The sequence below is a fragment of the Bubalus bubalis genome, chromosome 8, assembly GCF_019923935.1.
Source record: "Bubalus bubalis isolate 160015118507 breed Murrah chromosome 8, NDDB_SH_1, whole genome shotgun sequence".
NCBI lineage: Eukaryota > Metazoa > Chordata > Mammalia > Artiodactyla > Bovidae > Bubalus > Bubalus bubalis.
In genome coordinates, this window is record NC_059164.1 from 70,546,884 (window position 1) to 70,566,709 (window position 19,826).

Consider the following 19,826-nt stretch of genomic DNA (forward strand, 5'->3'; position numbering starts at 1 on the left):
GCACATCTCGGTATTAGCACTCTGCATGCTGCCTGGAAGTCTTAAGCAAATCAAAGGAGCTTGATTTCTTTGGAGTACTTTTCAGAGAATTTTGAGCCTTCGATTTTCCTTTAACAATGACACCTTGTTTATCAAGTTTCTTTCTCAAGTGTGATTGTGCTGTATTTGACTTGTAAAGAGTCATTTGGCCCAGAGGTATTGTTGTTGCTGTTTAGTTGCTCAGTCGTGTCTGACTCTTTGCAACCCCATGGAGTGCAGCATGCCAGGCTTCCCTGTCCTTCACTGTCTCCCGGAGCTTGGTCAAACTCATCTCCATTGAGTCAGTGATGCCATTCAACCATCTCGTCCTCTGTCATCTCTTTCTCATCCTGCCTTCAATCTTTCCCAGCATCATGGCCTTTTCTAATGAGTCAGCTCTTCGCATCAGGTGGCCAAAGTATTGGAACTTCAGCTCCTTCAGCATCAGTCCTTCCGATGAATATTCAGGATTGATTTCCTTTAGGATTGACTGGTTTGATCTCCTTGCAGTCCAAGGGACTCTCAAGAGTCTTCTCCAACACCACAGATCAAAAGCATCAGTTTTCTTCAGTGCTCAGTCTTCTTTATGGTCCAACTCTCACATCCATACATGACTACTGGAAAAATCATAGATTTGACTATACAGACCTTTGTTGGTACTTCAGATGCAAGCCAGCGAATGATATTCCAACAACATTAATCTGTTTGCAGCCTTATTCCAGGACCAGGTTTATCCATTTGTCAATCAGATGCATAGTATTCACTAGACAGCAGATTAGGCATATGAGGAAATCAAAAGTGAACTAGACACTTCACCGGACAAGGCAATGGCACCCCACTCCAGCACTCTTGCCTGGAAAATCCCATGGATGGAGGAGCCTGGTGGGCCGCAGTCCATGGGGTCGCTAAGAGTCGGACACGACTGAGCAACTTCACTTCCACTTTTCACTTCCATGCATTGGAGAAGGAAATGGCAACCCACTCCAGTGTTCTTGCCTGGAGAATCCCAGGGACGGAAGAGCCTCATGGGCTGCCGTCTATGGGGTCACACAGAGTCGGACACGACTGAAGCGACTTAGCAGCTTAGCAGACACTTCACACCCTCAAAGAGTCTATTATCCATCTAGGGATGATAAAACCTCGCATATACTATGATAAGTCAGTGAAAGGTAAGTGAAATACTGGTGGAGTTTCTAGGGATGAAATAGTACTTTCTTCTGAAGAAGACTTCCTAGAAGAGGTGAAATTTTTAACTTGATGATTTTAAAGATTCATTAAAATCTTGACAGGCAAGACACTTTTTGAGGACTGGTTTTTTGAGCTGAAATAAATGTGAGCAGAATATTTTTTTGTGTGTGGCTTCTCATTACTTGATATTATGCATTCTCCATTGATTGTCTGAATGTAAGCGACTTTAAATAATTAGTAATAATTGCTATAAAGAATCTCATTTGAAATTGCTACCTTTCTGGAAGAGTCCTCTAATTGAAGAGTTGAGTCTAAGTTTTGCTTTTTCCATTGAAGAATTCAACTTTTACAACTCCGGATGCTGGAATACCAATGCTATGTTTCAAAATTCTGGGGTGTAGCTCTAGCCTTATTCATAGTAAAATGCAATCAGACATAAGACAGATCTTTGGGGACGGTTATACAAAGGGAGTTCAGCCACTAAAATAGGAAAGTGTTCTGGCCACTGGGTGTTTTTCATGTATTAAACTTGAGGACAACACAGAAACTGAGCCCGAGCACCCAGGACTGCCTGTGGTTCCACGCCCTCCCCGTCTTTCTCCTAGGACTTGGGTCTAATTGCTTCTGCTTCCAGGTTATTAAGGTCCATCTCTCATCCCCTCTGGCCTCTGTCTGTACCACTTTCCTGTGGGCTGGAGATTTGACTAAGAGCAAGTTATTCAACATGAAATTTGGCCAGATGACACGTTTGTCTCTTGAAGAGATATCTGTGCCCCAGTTTTTATTGCAGCATTATTTACAATAGCCATGGCATGGAAACAATCTAAGTGCTCACTGGATGAGTGAATGGATAAAGAAAATGTGAGATGTATATGTATCCCATTGAAATGTAAGCTTCCATATATTTTATATATGTACATACATACACATACAATTCCCTGGTGGCTCAGATGGTAAAGCCTCTGCCTGTAATGCAGGAGACCCAGGTTCAGTCTCTGGCTCGGGAAGATCCCCTGGAGAAGGAAATGGCAACCCATTCCAGTAATCATGCCTGGAAAATTCCATGGATGGAGAAGCCTGGTGGGCTACAGTCCATGGGGTTGCAAAGAGTCGGACATGACTGAGCGACTTCACTTCACTTCACACATAAAATGGGATGTTATTCAGCCATTAAAAAAACCTGCCTTTTATGACAACATGAATGGATCCTGAGGGCATTATGCTAAGGGAAATAAATCAGAGAAAGACAAATACTGCATGTTTTCACTTATATTCAGAATCTAAAGATGCGGAGCTCATAGAAGGAGAGAGCAGAATGGTGGCTGCCAGGGTGGGGTGGAGGGCGGAGGGAATGGGGAGATATTGGTTAATGGTACAAATTCCCAGCCATAAGATGAATATGCTCTGAGGAGCCAATGTATAGCTTGGTGACTATAATTAACAGTACTATATACTTGAAAGTCATTAAGAGAGTAGATCTTAAATGTTATCACCACACACACACACACAAACAGTAATTATGTGAGGGAATAGAAGTGTATCAAATCATCTCATTGTACGTCTTAAAGCTTCATATGTTATAGGTCAGTAATAGCTCAGTAAACCTGAGAAGGGGAAAAGCATGTGTGTCAAAATTAAAGTATCCTGGGTTGGAAATGTTTTCTCTCTGATCTGAATGGTAGATATAGATTTATAAATTCTTCAACTTGCAGTCTTAAGATTTGTGCATATCATGTATGTTATATCTCAACAAAAGATAATAACAATAAAAAATTTAAAAACCACTGAAGTGTTGCCAATTTTGGTCTACCTTGGGATAATTTTGCAATGAATATGTGCATTTTCAAGTATTTAAAAGTAACTTTTTAGAACTTTTAGTGTTTTTCTTTTTTTTAATTAATTTATTTTTTAATATAAATTTATTTATTTTAATTGGAGGCTAATTACTTTACAATATTGTATTGGTTTTGCCATACATCAATGTGAATCTGCCACGGAGTGTTTTTCTTTAGTATTCCTTTTAAAATTATTTTTTAGCCAATTAGTTGAAATAACCTAAATAGCTGACAGTGGAAGATTTATTATGTAACTATTTGTCCCCCCAAATTGTAAACAGCTTAGAAGAGCAATAATTGTACCCTCCTCCACACTGCCCTCACCCCAAGTTTTTGAAACAAAAGAAAGGAGGAGAAAACAAAATTTCTGGGAAAAGAGAGTGAAAATATGTGTTGCAGAACCACCTTTTTGATGCTTCAAGATTTCCAACAATTTAAATACCTAGAATTTGGGGATACTGTGCCTAAATCATTATTTCAAACAACTTGTCATGTTTGCCAACTCAACACAGTCTCACGCTTTTGGGCCAATTTTCTCAGCCACCCCATCCCTCCTGCCCAGTTTTCATCTTGATGTCTGTAGCTTTGGGTTCAAAGTTAGACTGAAGTCTAGTAGTGAGTGAAAGTAACTGATGATGCAAAGGGAACAAAAATAGAATTTACAGCAAAATCCTTACCTCTAGCTGTGGTGGTCAAAGTTCAAGCATCAGAAGAGGAAGAGACATTCCCTTCTGAGAGCGCTCCTGAAAAACAGACAAATTTGATGCCACTAAATTGTAGCATTAAATCTATAAAGTCTAAGAACTGTACATAAATTAAGCCTGGATTTCTTTTCCCCAGCACACCCAGCCAATCTCATCATCTTGGATGGATTTACAAATGGGATCAAGTGCTTCTTAATGTTACTATTGGATATATATGTATATATTGAGCCTGATAATCATTTAAAGATAATCATTGAGCCTGAACTCTTTCATTGGAACAGGACAGCTGGGAAGTGGTGGAAGGATTGAGGGGAGAGATGAATTACATCCAAGAGCCACCAATACAGAAAGGATTTTTGCTGAAAAAGAGAAAATGGCCCTTGAAAGGCTGGCATAAGGTAAGAACTGGCTTGGGACTCACCTTTGTTTGCACCCACATTCCTTACTCAGGCCCTGTTCTTAGGCACTTATATTTAATTTGAGGCTGAGCAAGGAGACCAAGAGAAGGACATTTAAATAGAATGTTTTAATGAATTCTACTTTGTTCCCCACAGAGATTCTTCTATCTGGACAGAGGAATCTTGAAATATGCCAAGAACCAAACTGACGTAAGTGGTCTTGTTAATCCAGCATGCTATTGAAGAATTCTCCAGGCTAGTCATGTTGTATGAAAGGAGAGAAGGTTAGCACTCCCCTTGATGAGGATGGAAGAGGCTCTTGAGCCTGATAACATGCATATGGTTGAGGCATCGCCACCTACTTCATGGCATCTAACCACTGGTGTCGCAAAGAGTCGGATACGACTGGGCAACTGAACAACAACAATAATATAGTGGCTCAGTCGGTAAAGAATCTGCCCGCGGTGCCGTAGACCCAGGTTCGATCCCTGGGTCAGGAAGATCCCTGGAGGAGGAAATGGCAGCTCATTCCAGCATTCTTGCCTGGAGAATCCTCATGGACGGAGAAGCCTGGCGGGCTACAGTCCATGGGGCTGCAGAGAGTCAGCGTGCCTGGGCACGCACACAGTGGCTGTAGGCTCGTGGATGAGACTGTACATTTGGGATTGCATTTCCCGCTGGAAACCATGAGGGTGGTGGTGTTTCTCTCTCAGGGAACAGAGGTGCCTGTTCCCTTCTGTCTCCTCTCTAGGTTCTGCGTGGGCTCAGTTCACCCACCAAGTGGAGCTGTGAGGGCCCCTCTCAATACTCCACTGGGTACCCAGCTGTGGGTTCTGGTCTTAGGGTTGTACTCTGGGGTTCTCTGAGTGGGGAGAGACCTCTTCCCAGCGAGGTAACAAGAACAAAACATAGGACGTGTCCTCCCACTATTCTGGGCACTGAGGGGTTTAGTGGGGAAAGTCCTTGGTGAAGGTGACAGGAGATGCCCCTGTGTGTGGACACCAGGCAAACAGCCCACCAGGGTTCAGGATAACTGCTGGTCCTACCTGGACGAGAGTCCCTCTCTCACCCAGCACTTCTCTCCTCCTGCCTTCCTCTCCCTGCCTCGCTCATGGGGCTCACCCTGTAGGGGTACCTGCAGAAACGTGCCATAGTGTCTGACCCACAGTGGCCTGTCTTAGCTTCCTTACTCCTCTTTTTGTTTGTATGTTTTATTCAGCTTTTAAAATTTTTTGTTTAATTAATTTTTATTGGAGTATAGTTGATTTATAATGCTGTGTTTCTGCTGTACAGTGCAGTGAATCAGTTATACATGCACCCATACTGTTTTAGATTCTATTCCCACATAGGTCATTACAGAATATTGAGTTCCCTGTGATGTACACTAGGTTCTTTCTAGTTATTTATATATAGTGTATATGTCAGTCCCAACCTCCCAATTTCCCATCCCCCCACACTTCCCCCCTTGCAACCATATTACTCAGCCATGAAAAAGAAAGGAATAATGTCATTTGCAGCCAATGAGTGGACCTAGAGATTGTCATACTGAGTGAAGTAAGTTAGATAGGCAAAGACAAATATCATGATCGTATGATATTGCTCATATGTGGAATCTAAAAAATGAGTACAAATTAAACTAATACAAAACAAAAATAGAGTCAAAAAGGTAGAAAACAAAGTTACTCCTCTTTTAAAATCACTTCCAAATGAATTTAGACCCCAGAAATCCTGCAGGAAGTGGTGCCATTAACAGGTGAATTCACTGCTGTGGGAGTCAATCCACAGGGCTAACTTTCAACTTTTCTTACCTTCTGCTTGTTACTTAACCCTCTGCAATTCAGTCTCCCCTTTAGGTTAAATAGGATGACGCATGCACAGCACTCAGCTCAGCCCTGGTTCACACTAAGTGCTGGAGAAGTGTGGCTGTTGTGTTAACTATTAGTGGGTGTGGAAGGGGAGGGAGAGGGAAAGGAGTGTCAAGGATGTTCCGGTGGTTTTAACACTGTGGTTCTCATGGGGGGCCCTTTGTGCCTCTGCAGATAGAGAGAGAGAAGCTGCATGGCTGCATCGACGTCGGGCTCTCGGTGATGTCTGTGAAGAAGTCATCCAAGTGCATAGACCTGGATACCGAGGAGCACATTTACCATCTGAAGGTGAGACTGCTGCCCAGCTGCTGTCTCCCTTTGCACAGATCCTTCATGTTGCAAAGGAATTGTCAGTTACAGTACCATTGGTGATGCCTTTTGAATTTCAGAACATCCAGCCAACGTGTAGAAGATCTTCATTAGGAAAGTATTTCTAAGGATGCTGTTGCTATCTGGATGGGACAGTTCTTCATTGTGTAGGGAGTCTCTCACACTGGGACTCAATAAAATAAGTTCAGCATCCTTGTCTCTTCTCCCTCATATCCCTCCTCCACTGTGACTGTGACATTAGTAACCTAAAAAAAACTTCATGTTTTCAAATACAAACTCTCTCTACTCCCAGGCAGTACCATCTTTAGTGAAGAACCATTTGCCGTAGAATAAAATATGTTTCCTGAAATATAATATGATCTTTAGTCTGTGAAGCTCTGGCTTACAACGTCAACTAACTTTATAGGGATTAAAATTCTCATACCACAGTGATGTTAAAAATTTTTCTCCTAAAGGACGGGTCTCTAAATAGTGTCTCTGAAATGGAGTGCTTCACTCCATTCTTCTGCCCCTTCTGCTGCAGGTTGTGTAGATAATTAAAAGCATGAAGCAAGAGCTTTGGAGATCCAGGTCTGGTTCAGATCTTGAACACCTGACTACTTACTTGCTCTCAGCCTTTGACAAATTATTGAATCTCTGAAAGTCTTAGTTTTCTCACCACTTCCTGCCCCCACAATGGGAACTACTTTGCTCATCTTATGGAGCTGAATGTGGAAAACTTGGTGTAATGCCTGACCCACTGTAAGCTCAATAGGTTCATTTATTATATATAATTATTAGGTGTTACCCGAGGGTTAGAAATTAATTGAGAAAACGTAAGGGTCCTTTCTTACTTGGACGAATTACTTGGAATATTGGGAATGGGGGCTGAGAATTGGGAAAATAAAAGCATGAGATTATGATTTTCACGACATGTCTGTGGTACTTGGGCAAATACATGTTTAGCACATACATGTAGTTGATGGACTGCCCAGGACAGTCAAATCTGTACTGTTTTTTAAGCCTAAGCCCCTGTGCTTATGGGTGTAATAACTGTTTAGAGCAGGGTTTCTCACCTTCAGCACATCTGAAGGGTGGGCTGGAAACTCCTTTGCCATGGGGGCCTGTCTTGTGCATTGTAAGATGCCCTGGCCTACACCGACTAGATGTCAGTGACAACCCTCTTCTAGTTATCACAGCCCCCAAATGTCTGCAGATGTCGTCAGACATCCCCTGGGGTGGTCACAATACCCCTAAGAGTAACTAATGTGAATCAAAGGAGGGAGAGACCTATAATCTTTCTTAAAAAAAGATTTTTAAAAAATCTTTGAAGGTTTACTGCTTGAGTAGTAAACCTCCTCTCAAGTAATTTCTCTGTGTTCTTCCAGTAACTCTTATTTCTCTCTGTTGACATGGTCAGGAAATAATATATTCTTGTTCATCCACTATTCTAGTTAACAGAGTAAAAGCAATGATTAATTCTTAATTTTTAAAGAACTAGAATGCCTTGAAATACATCAAATACTAATATCCTGATAAACGCTGGTTAATATTTCTCTGTGTTGATTCACTTTCAGTTCTGTTTGTGTTTCCTGTCCATTCTGACCATCAGTTATGACTGTGAGAGCAGGTGTGTGGACTTCTCTGAGGTCCTGGTTGATGGGCTCAGAGTCGGATGGTTTCTAATGTGAGCCATCCGGTCCCAGTCTCTTCCTGTATCATAGAAGGGGGTCTGGGCAGCAGAGAGTTAAGTAGCGGTACACCCACAGTCTTGTGACTACCTAAGGGGCTAACGCAGAACCCTGGTCAGTTATTTAAGAAAGTGCTTTTGTTCTTCTGCCTCGTTTAACCCAGTTAAAAAATGGGTCAAGAGGAATGCTCTGGGCACTGATTTTTAATGGCCTCTGATAGTAGACTAGAACAAAGAATGACACAGGATTCCTATAAAATGCCCAGCAGCAAGGTCTGGGAAATGAAGTACATTTCAAGAACATAATTTAAAGGAGGCAAATAGATGTCAGTCTGTGTTGCTTCTACTTGTAAATGGCACATCCAGTAGAACCTGGTGGGGTTTCAAGTCTTGTGTGTATTTCTAACCAACACAACAAACGTAGATGTCAACCAAACACTTCCTAAATGAAGGATGTTGCTGACATTTATTTCCACATCCTTGCTCTCAGTCACAGCTTTAGTAAAGATTTTAACTGAATTGACCTGGATTTTTTTTCTTGGAAGTTAACCTACCGAGTATTCTTTTGGAGTCATTTATATTGCCTTTTCATGAGTCTCTGTTTTCTCATATATAGATGTCTATCACTTTTTGTTTTGAAAGTATTAATGCACCATCATATACACATAGAAATACTGACTATTAAGAGATATTTATGGTGCATAGGTGCTTCATATATTCTTTTTAGTACTTTATGCACATTTGATGTATTTTATAATAAAAGTTACTACATACAAACATTACTCTTCATAGAAATTATACATTGATAGTCAATCACAGAGACAATGGCTAAAAGTTTGTGTTTGTGTGTTTGAAAGATCCTGGAAATCACTGATAATACTTTATCAGACTGTTGTTTTCTAAGAGTTGGAGAAATGTTCTTGTAAATAACCTTCACATTCATTAACATGTATTCCTCAGTAACATTTCGTTGTCAGAGAAGATGAACAAGGTTAAATATTTCAAGAAGAATTTATTCATTCTCTCCAGTTCAGAGAAGATTGATCAGAAAAGTCTGAATTAGAAAAAAGGTTTTTTATTAATAAAAAATGGTGTAATGTTTTCAGTGGGGATATGAGAAATGGGGACAGGAGAACTTGGAACTGCTTTAAGAGACTGATAAATATCCTTTTTTCTAATTCTTTTTTCTTCTTGTAAGAGATGGATAAATATAAATTTCAACTTGCTTGCTGCTTAATATGTCTTAATAATAGCATAACAGTTGGCTCTTTCATAGAATGCTTAAATGTAGAGTTTATGAAGACCACTCTTACTTTCCATCTCCTACATCATAGACTTGTTCCATAGACTGCATGAATGTAAACGAAGTAAACAAACTGGTACTTCCACAGTTCTACACGTGTCAGGATGAAGAGGGGCCAGGAATGACCTCAGTGGGATGACTAACTGTTTCTCAGATGATTGACACTCTTGTGTCCTTTCGACCCAACACAATCTAGGTGAAGTCAGAGGACGTCTTTGATGAGTGGGTATCCAAACTCCGCCACCACAGAATGTACCGTCAGAATGAAATCGCCATGTTTCCACACGAAGTTAATCATTTTTTCCCAGGATCTACAGTCCCAGACTCCAGTCCTGGGGTCATGGACACCATTTCAAGTAGGAAGGTAATGATTTGCCGATCATGAACCTAAAGGAAGTAGGTGGCTTTGTTGGGGGGAGTCTGCTCCTGGGGGCAGTATCTGAGGAAGGAGAGGTTAACAGGGAGGAGCAGAATGAGTTTGATCTAGGATTTTATTTGTCTGTATGTCCCGTCAGTCAGAGCCAGGGCCAGAGGAGCATCTATTAATGCTGAGATAACTGAAGAAGAGCATGTACAGAGGGATTTAACATCCCGACTCTCCCTTGATCACTTTGACTTTAGTTTGCTTTCTGGCTGTAAAATGCAGGAGATACATTTATAGTCATACAGAACCACACAATCTTCCCCAACATTTGTGTCATCTTTTCATATGGTTATCATTTGGCAGGAGGAGAATTCAGGGGCCTGTAGCACGGTGTGGCCACATGGGTGACAGCTGGAGCTCTCAGGGTCTCTGATGGAGTGCTTTGCTAGAAACTTCTTTCTCATTATGGACAGATGGCTTCCATTAGCAACTAGCCCACTTTATTATCCTTTACCCTAAAGTGTTCCCACCAGGCTCTGTTTTCATTTATAATGTGCTTTTGTCATCTGTGGAACAGCGTAGCAGTATATCAAAGCAGAATTCGTTTCAAACCGGAAGCAATTTATCATTTTCTTGTGGTGGTGAGACTCGAGTTCCATTATGGTTACAGTCTTCAGAGGACATGGAAAAATGCACCAAAGGTAGAGTGACTCAAAACCGCTGCTTCTTTCTGTCGAAAACCTCTGCTCATAGATTTTCCTTATTCCGTTTATACTCCAGGTGAATTTATATTCTCCCTCTAGACTGGTCTGTGTTCCCTGTCAGATTTTGCTTATGAAGATCTGTGCTCATTATAAACAAAAGACACTCAGAGTTTCATGTCTTCCCTTGGGTGTGTGTGCGAGTAGGTTTCCTTTTCTGTTCTTTAAGCAGCGATGCCCAGTTTCCACATAGACTGCTAAATCACAGAATCACAGAATTTTGGCTTAAGTGCCAAAAATGATTCTGATACACATCCAAGAACTTATAAATCACTGTTCAGAGGTGAGTGGGTGAATCAAATGGAGATTCCTCACCAAACAGGTGTTCTCTACTCTGGCTGCACATTAGAATTGCAAGAGAGCTTTTAAAATGCCAGGATACCCATGCTCAGGCCCCTCTCTCAGAGAATCCCTTTAAATTAGTGCGGGATGGGGCCCTGGCATCACTAGTTTTTCACAATTCCCAAACTGATTCTGGTAAGGAGTCACTCTTGCCGTAAGGAAGCTCAGTGTTCTCAACCTTAGTTAAGAATCACCTATGGAACTAAAAAAGAAGTCACCAGTGAGGTTGGGAGTATTCTGATTTAATTAACCAGGGATGAGACTTTGACATAGGTAATTTTAAGAACCTCACCAGTTGATTTTTAAAACATAGCCATGATTAAGAACCACTATCAGAGAAAGATGCCTGAAAATTGCATTTTTCTCTGTTGAATGCAGATAGGATCACATCTGGGGCCATAAAATGTTGCCCTCAATAAATATGAGCAATAAGAGAACTCTGCATTGATCAACTTATTTAACTCAACTGTCCTGTGAGCTCAGAATATTATTATCCCCTCATGGACTTTAGCCTGGCAGGCTCCTATCTATGGGATTTTTCAGGCAAGAATAGTAGAGTGAGTTGCCATTTTCTACTCCAGGGGATCTTCCCCACCCAAGTGTTGAACCCACATCTCTTGCATCTCCTGCATTGGCAGGTGGATTCTTTAGCACTAGCGCCACCTGGGAAGCCTGTAAGGAAGCTGAGACACAGAGAAGTTATGTAATTTGGCCACGATTCAGTTCGTTAAGTACATTCAAACTGAGGCAGCCTGGTTCTCTAGATCTATGCCCTTAACCACAAGTCTACTGCCTCTCCTATAAAAACGGAAGTAAAATTTCCTAGCTTTACATATGCAAAACCAAATATAGATAAATGAGAAAAACAGCCGGCACTAGTACAGTGAAGGTTGAAGGCAAGACAGGTGGCTCTTACTTCTCCTCTTGTTTTCCCCCTGCAGACCTGGCACACTGTCACGCCTACCTGGTGGAGATGAGCCAGCTCCTGCAAAATATGGACATCCTGCATCGGACATATTCGGCACCAGCTATCAATGCCATCCAGGTCAGCCAGAGCCCATTTCTGTTTGCCTGCTGGCACTCTTAGGCTTTCCTCTCTCCTCCCAGCCTTTCACTAACAGGGAAGTTTACTGGCTGGTTGCTTCAGCCAAATTCAAGGGGATGGAGTTGGTCACTCTGGTGTGTGTCTTTCCCTGTTGGTTTGGTGCATCTTACTGTCTGTGCTCTCTTCCCTGTTTTAAAACAAAGGGTGGAGCTTTTGAAAGTCCCAAAAAGGAAAAAAGATCACACAGGAGGTGGCGGTCCAGAGCTCTTGGCAAAGACGCTAAAGGAACGCTGCAGGTAACCCTTGCTTCCCCCTCCAGGCTGGTTTCCTCAGGGACACAGCTGGGGCCCATAGAAAGGTGACTATGCTGTAGTTACTCTCAGATACCCTGTGCAGAGACAGGAATTCAATCACTTGGGTTCTCTGAGTACTAAAATAAGCATGTCGTGCATAAAAATGGGATGCAGTTGGAGCGACTGCAGTCACTTCTAGGGCTTTGGTTTCCCCTTCTTTACTGCTTAGCCTGCCTGCTGTCTTCCCCACTGGGGTGTGCACCTTGATTTGTGGCTGCTGTGGTTGTGTGCTCTGTCCCACCTTTTCTGTGGCTCAGTGGACTCACCATCCCTCCGAGCCCACTGGCCAGAGTCTTCGGGAGCAGGACATTGTATAGACTGTCTCTTCTCTCCAACCTTCCCATCTCCCATCAGAAGTTCACTGCATAACACTAACTGCTGACTTTCCCAATGCACAGCTAAGCCAAGATTTGCAGCTCAGTCATTATATATTAAACTGCAGCATTATTAGGGTCAAAATAAATCAGGAACTTACAGAAACTGTTATACTCTTATGTAACTCTGGTTTAAAGCACTTTATGGATTGAATTGAAATACTTTCAAAGCAAAGAGAGATTTGTGTTCAAAACATCTGAGAAGGTGATTTGTTTTGTAGAAGCACCAGGTGCTAATAAAGAAAACATTTTTAAACCTACTCCATTAACTATTAATATTAGCAACCTAGATCCTGGGTGATTATTGCAAGGAGGAAGGAATTGAATATAAATGAGAAAGAGCCTGGCCACTTTAGCTGTCGTTTTAAACCTATTGCTTTAAAGTTATGATCATCTCCAATTAAAAATGTGATTTCTCACTCACTTGTATTTCATAAGAAGCCAGTGGAAGTTGCCATGGCAAGTGTTTTCCTGAGTTTTCATATTGAAATTTATCACTCAATTAAAAAAAAATGTTCTGTAGAATGTTCTTCTTTTCTACTTTCCAATCTTAGAAACAAGTGAATAGTCTAAGCAATTCACATCTAAAAAGTAATATCTCCCTTTGGTGTCACTTCAGGTACCTAAGCCTTTTTCTGGCCCAATAAGACTGCATTCCTCCAATCCTAATTTGTCTACACTAGATTTTGGAGAAGAGAAAAATTATTCTGATGGCTCTGAAACCTCATCAGAGTTTTCTAAAATGCAAGAGGATCTGTGTCATATTGCCCATAAAGGTAAATGAGTTTTCTTTCTTTTTTGTGTTTCTTTCTTCCAATGTGTTTGATGAAAATACTATGTGCTTGTCTGAATGTGGGAAAGTCCTCGGAGAAGGGACTCTTAGTTGGTTCATTTTCTGCTCTATTAGGATTTCAGTTCAGTTCAGTTCAGTTGCTCAGTCATGTCCGACTCTTTGCGACCCCATGAATCGCAGCATGCCAGGCCTCCCTGTCCATCACCAACTCCCAGAGTTCACCCAAACTCATGTCCATCGAGTCGGTGATGCCATCCAGCCATCTCATCCTCTGTCGTCCCCTTCTCCTCCTGCCCCCAATCCCTCCCAGCATCAGAGTCTTTTCCAATGAATCAACTCTTCGCATGAGGTGGCCAAAGTATTGGAGTTTCAGCTTTAGCATCAGTCCTTCCAAAGAACACCCAGAACTGATCTCCTTTAGAATGGACTGGTTGGATCTCCTTGCAGTCCAAGGGACTCTCAAGAGTTTTCTCCAACACCACAGTTCAAAAGCGTCAATTCTTCGGCACTCAGCTTTCTTCACAGTCCAACTCTCGCATCCATACATGACCACTGGAAAAACCATAGCCTTGACTAGATGGACCTTTGTTGGCAAAGTAATGTCTCTGCTTTTGAATATGCTATCTAGGTTGGTCATAACTTTCCTTCCAAGGAGGATTTCAGGCAATCTAATTTTTATTTTTTGTTTATTCTATTGATAATAGGGAGTGTATTGGCAAAAGTCTCTCTTTAACTTGTAGGGAAGAAGGTGAGAGCTTTAGGAATACTTTAAAGGCTGAGCAATTTATATGAGAGGGATGAGAATGTAAATTGGTACTTTTCTGGAAGGCAATGTTACATCATGTTTCAACTTTTAAAAAAAACTATCTGTTCAGCAGTTCTACTTTCAAGAATTCATTCATAGGGATTAACTTAAAAGTTATCCAACAACATGTGCTTCCATGGTGGCTCAGTGGTAAAGAATCCACCTGCCAATGCAGGAGACACAGATTTGATCCCTAGTCTGGGAAGATCTCATATGCTGCAGAGCACCTAAGCCCATGCACCACAACTAATGAGTCTGTGCTCTAGAGCCCAGGAACTGCAACTGTTAAGCCCACGTGCTGCAACAACTGAAGCCAGAGCGCCCTTGAGCCTGTGCTCTGCAACAAGAGAAGCCACTCCAGGGAGAAGCCTGTGCACTGCAATGAAGAGCAGCCCTTGCTCATCGCAAATACAGAAAAGCTCACATAGCAATGAAGACCCAGCACAGCCAAAAATAAATTAATTAAATTAAAAAAAATTATCCAAAGATGTCCATTGTAGCATTGTTCATATCAAAAATTAGATTTTTCAATATCATTTGTTGTTCAGTCGCTAAGTTGTGTCCAACTTTTTTGTGACCCCATGTATGGTAGCCCACCAGGTTTCTCTGTCCATGGGATTTCTCGGACAAGCATACTAGAGCAGGTTGCCATTTCCTTCTTCAGGGGATCTTCCCTACCCAGGGATTGAACCCATGTCTCTTGCATGTGACAGATTCTTTACCACTGAGCCATCAGGGAAGCCCTTCCATATCATTAGGAAAATGCAAATCCAAACCATGATGAGACATTATTATGCACCGTTAGAATAGCTAAAATTAAAAAAAAGTACAGACAGCTGATGAGGATACAGAGAAACCGGATCTCTCATATATTGCTAGTGACAATGCAAGATGGTACAGCCATTCTGGAGAATAGTTTGGCAGTTTTCTATAAAACCAACATGCACTTCAAATACAACCCAATGTTCACATTCCTAGGCATTTATCCCAAAGAAATAAATGTAAACTTAAGTCCACACAAAATCCTATGCACAAATGTTCACAGCAGATGTATTAGCCAAAGACTGAAACAACCCAAATATCCTTCAGCAGATGAATGGTTAAACTAAAGGTGATATATCCATACAACAGAACACTATTCCTCACTACTCAGCAATAAAAAGGAATCAACTGTGGATACAGGCCACTGTGGACGTGTTCTCAAGCACAACATGCTGACCTAAAATAGCCAATCTCAAAAGGTGTCCTAGTGTGTGCTTACACTTATTAACACTTTTGAAGTGATCCATGTTTAGAAATGGAAAAGTGACTGGTGGTTACAGGAGTCAGGAACAAGGAAGAGAAAAAGAGGGAAAGTGTGATTATGAAGGCTGGTAGTAAGAGGAATCTTGGTGGCGATGGAAAACTCTCTATCCTGATTTTGGTGGTGAGTCCATGAATCTACACATACGATAAAATTGCACTGACTGATACTTATACGCATATTCACAAGCGAAAGCCTGTCAAACTTGTGAAATCAGAATCAGAGGTGCAGGTTATACCAACGTCCATTTCGTGGCTTAGATGTAGCGCCAACGTTATGTAAGATGTTACCACTGTGGGAAACTGGAGGTAGGGCACCCAGGGCTTCTCTGTACTGTTGTTGCAACTTCCTGTGAAATTTCAGAATAGAAAGTGTTTTTTTTTTTTAAATTAGAAATAACCTAAATGCCTGACAGTAAAGAGATTAGATTTTTAAACTGCAGTGTAATCATATAATAGAATACTTAACAGCTACAATAATAATAATACCATCTACCTTATATCGAACACATAGTGTCTTGCCAGGTGTTTGCTAATAAGAAATTAACATGCAATGTTTCTTGAATTCATACCACGGAGTAGGTATGACTGTAACCTCTTATCACTGCACAGATAAGAAATCTGAGACTTAGAGAAGCCAAAGAACTTTGTGAGGGTTCCAGGGGACAAAGTAGCCAAACAGACTTGAACCCTAACTTGCCTGACCCCAGAGTCTGTGCTTCTCACCTGCTGTCTCACTGCCCTCACAGATAGAGTTAGCCAGGGTTATTTTTATAGGTATTTGAAGATACACACAGTTCAGTTCAGTCACTCAGTTGTATCCGACTCTTTGTGACCCCATGGACTGCAGTAGCAAAAAATACAAGGCATGATCCTGTTTTTTGGGGAAAATATATTAATCTGATATATATAGGCATATTACAAAATCTGGAAGGATATATACCAGTGTTTTAGTGATGGAAACTCAGTTCAGTTCAGTCGCTCAGTCGTGTCCAACTCTTTGTGACCCCATGAATTGCAGCACGCCAAGCCTCCCTGTCCATCACCAACTCCCAGAGTTCACTCAAACTCACATCCATTGAGTTGGTGATGTTCCATGTCCAGTTCTAACTGTTGCTTCCTGACCTGCATATAGGTTTCTCAAGAGGCAGGTCAGGTGGCCATCTCATCCTCTGTCATCCCCTTCTCCTCCTGCCCCCAATCCCTCCCAGCATCAGAGTCTTTTCCAATGAATCAACTCTTCACATCAGGTGGCCAAAGTATTGGAGTTTCAGCTTTAGCGTCAGTCCTTCCAAAGGACACCCAGAACTGATCTCCTTTAGAATGGACTGGTTGGATCTCCTTGCAGTCCAAGGGACTCTCAAGAGTCTTCTCCAACACCACAGTTCAAAAGCATCAATTCCTCGGTGCTCAGCTTTCTTCACAGTCCAGCTCTCACATCCATACATGACCACAGGAAAAACCATAGCCTTGACTAGACGGACCTTTGTTGGCAAAGTAATATCTTTGCTTTTCAATATGCTATCTCGGTTGGTCATAATTTTCCTTCCAAGGAGTAAGCTTCTTTTAATTTCATGGCTGCAATCACCATCTGCAGTGATTTTAGAGCCCCCCAAAATGAAGTCTGACACTGTTTCCACTGTTTCCCCATCTACTTGCCATGAAGTGATGGGACCAGATGCCATGATCTTCATTTTCTGAATGTTGAGTTTTAAGCCAACTTTTTCACTCTCCTCTTTCACTTTCATCAAGAGGCTTTTGAGTTCCTCTTCACTTTCTGCCATAAGGGTGCTGTCATCTGCATATCTGAGGTTATTGTCATTTCTCCCGGCAATCTTGATTGCAGCTTGTGCTTCTTCCAGCTCAGCGTTTCTCATGATGTACTCTGCATAGAAGTTAAATAAGCAGGGTGACAGTATATAGCCTTGACGTACTCCTTTTCCTATTTGGAACCAGTCTGTTGTTCCATGTCCACTTCTAACTGTTGCTTCCTGACCTGCATATAGGTTTCTCAAGAGGCAGGTCAGGTGGTCTGGTATTCCCATCTCTTTCAGAATTTTCCACAGTTTATTGTGATCCACATAGTCAGAGTCTTTGGCTTAGTCTGTAAAGCAGAAATAGATGTTTTTCTGGAACTCTCTTGCTTTTTCGATGGTCCAGCAGATGTTGGCAATTTGATCCCTCATTCCTCTGCCTTTTCTAAAACCAGCTTGAACATCTAGAAGTTCACAGTTCACGTATTGCTGAAGCCTGACTTGGAGAATTTTGAGCATTACTTTACTAGCGTGTGCTGCTGCTGCTGCTAAGTCACTTCAGTCGTGTCCGACTCTGTGCGACCTCATAGACGGCAGCCCACCAGGCTCCCCCGTCCCTGGGATTCTCCAGGCAAGAACACTAGAGTGGGTTGCCATTTCCTTCTCCAATGCGTGAAAGTGAAAAAATAAAGTGAAATCGCTCAATCGTGTCCGACTCCTAACGACCCCATGGACTGCAGCCCACCAGGCCCCTCCGTCCATGGGATTTTCCAGGCAAGAGTACTGGAGTGGGGTGCCATTGCCTTCTGATGAGTGCAATTGTGCAGTAGTTTGAGCATTCTTTGTATTATCTTCTTTCTGCTTTAAAAATTTTTTTTCATATATTATCATTTTTTAAAGGAGAAAATGAGTTAAAAATTGTTAAATGGGAGGACAGTGCTTGAAATAAGAGAAGACATTTCCTTTTTCCTCTTACCACCCCGATTTTCCTTCCTTTATATCACTGATTCCTTTCCCTCTTTCCTTACCTTCTAAGTCCAAAATGTGTTGGTTATGAGGAAACCATTTCATGCTCTTTACAAATTCCCACCTCAGACTCTTGTCCAAGCGACCATTAGAACTTTGTCCATGTTTCGTGGTGCAGTTGTATGATTTATCTATAAAATGGGAAGAATTACCTGCCCCAATCCCTTTAAAGATCTTCACCCTACTGTGTGTTCTCTGGACCCCTTGTAATCAGATTGTTTCATTTTAGGTTGTGTGGGAGGGAATTTGTATACACAATGCCATTACTTTTTACTAATATGAGCTGTCCTTTTAAAAATGAGAAGATAATGTCTCCCTGCAGGAGAGAACTAGCTTAATTTTACCTGCCTTGAAGAAGCTGCTTCCTCAACAGGGCAGCAGTTGCTATACTGACTGGATACACTGGTCCCATCCTCCAGCCCGTGGGCCCGACCTCATGCAAGGTCATGGGCATCAGCCAGCTGCTCTGTCTTTCGAGTTTTGTGAAAACCAGCTGGCTGCAGGATTTGTGCTCTGAGAAAAGGCCCAGGAGCACCTATTCAACTTTAGCCTGAGCCCCACAGGCTTGCAGATAGCAAATTCTACAAGCAGCCCAGCAAGTATGGTTTCATTCCTGTGGTTTTAGTGTTCCTGCCCAGACTGGAAGATCTCAGGGAGTTGCATTTATACAGGTTGTAACTCAGAGACCTCACAAAATGAAGACAGTTCTCAGGTTCCCTCTGTGTCCTGTGACCTTGCTTGCTTTCTCACTTCCATTCATACTTTTGAAGCATCTTGACCTTTCTTCCTTTGTAAGCCTTGTTTTGTTACTGACAATTTTTATTGTACTTTTTTAACTGTATCACTAATCTATTGACTGTGATTTCAAAACAGCTGAACTCAAGGCAAGAATTCCACTGGTGTTGTAAATAGTCTGTATTACCTACTTTTTCTTCAATGTGTTAAATGCATCTGAATTCTCCCTGTTTTATAGAAGTTGGATCAGGTGGTAGAAAATCAATATACACCCATCCTAAAAAGTGTTTGTAGTATATTGTAGACTATAAGTTTAATTTTATGGTGTGTCATTGGTTCATGTGTCTGGCTTTGTGTCTGTGTTCACACACACACACAAACCAACCAGAGAACAACATGTACTAAAATCTAAAAGTGTAAATAATTTGCCTTACAAATATTAGCTTGTGTGTGTGTATGTGTGTGTGCGTGCGCACTCAGTTGTGTCTGACTCTTTGTGATTCCATGGACTGTAGCCCACCAGGCTTTTCTGTCCTTGGAATTTTACATATACCAAAATGTAGTTCATGGAACACATGGCCCATAAAAACACTTTAAAAAACAAAGTTCCATGGTTTAGAATGTTTGCAAAACATTGCTGACTATAATCTGCTGTGCATTTACACCAGAAACAGTAAATATTAAAGACCCTGAGAAGTCCTGCAGCAGGGAAATCTGTTAGCTTTGTTTAACTTAATGATTTAAAGATTTTCAATGTTATTATCGAAATTCTTCCTCCTCCCCAAACTGCTATCAGCTATTGTCAGTCTGGAGCTAAACTTCCTGAGAAACACATCAGCAAACAATGCAAATAGTAAGCCTC

General features: G+C 41.6%; 1 protein-coding gene and 1 non-coding gene across 8 annotated transcripts in view; both read left to right on the forward strand.

Annotated features, from left to right (window-relative positions):
* OSBPL3 (oxysterol binding protein like 3) overlaps positions 1-19,826 on the forward strand; it is a 196,979-nt gene that overhangs the window by 113,454 nt on the left and 63,699 nt on the right. For 5 of the 7 annotated variants that reach the window (XM_006055276.4, XM_044946734.2, XM_044946733.2 and 2 more), the window contains 8 exons: positions 4,027-4,143; positions 4,300-4,353; positions 6,183-6,296; positions 9,507-9,674; positions 10,252-10,375; positions 11,719-11,822; positions 12,026-12,118; positions 13,169-13,325. In XM_006055276.4, coding sequence (XP_006055338.3) covers positions 4,027-4,143; positions 4,300-4,353; positions 6,183-6,296; positions 9,507-9,674; positions 10,252-10,375; positions 11,719-11,822; positions 12,026-12,118; positions 13,169-13,325 — 931 coding nt within the window. The remainder of the gene's footprint in view (positions 1-4,026; positions 4,144-4,299; positions 4,354-6,182; positions 6,297-9,506; positions 9,675-10,251; positions 10,376-11,718; positions 11,823-12,025; positions 12,119-13,168; positions 13,326-19,826) is intronic. The other 2 variants (XM_006055277.4, XM_006055275.4) reach the window with 1 other exon arrangement.
* LOC112586700 lies at positions 4,406-4,531 on the forward strand. The gene has a single exon (XR_003111193.1). It is a non-coding gene; the product is annotated as a U6atac minor spliceosomal RNA (small nuclear RNA).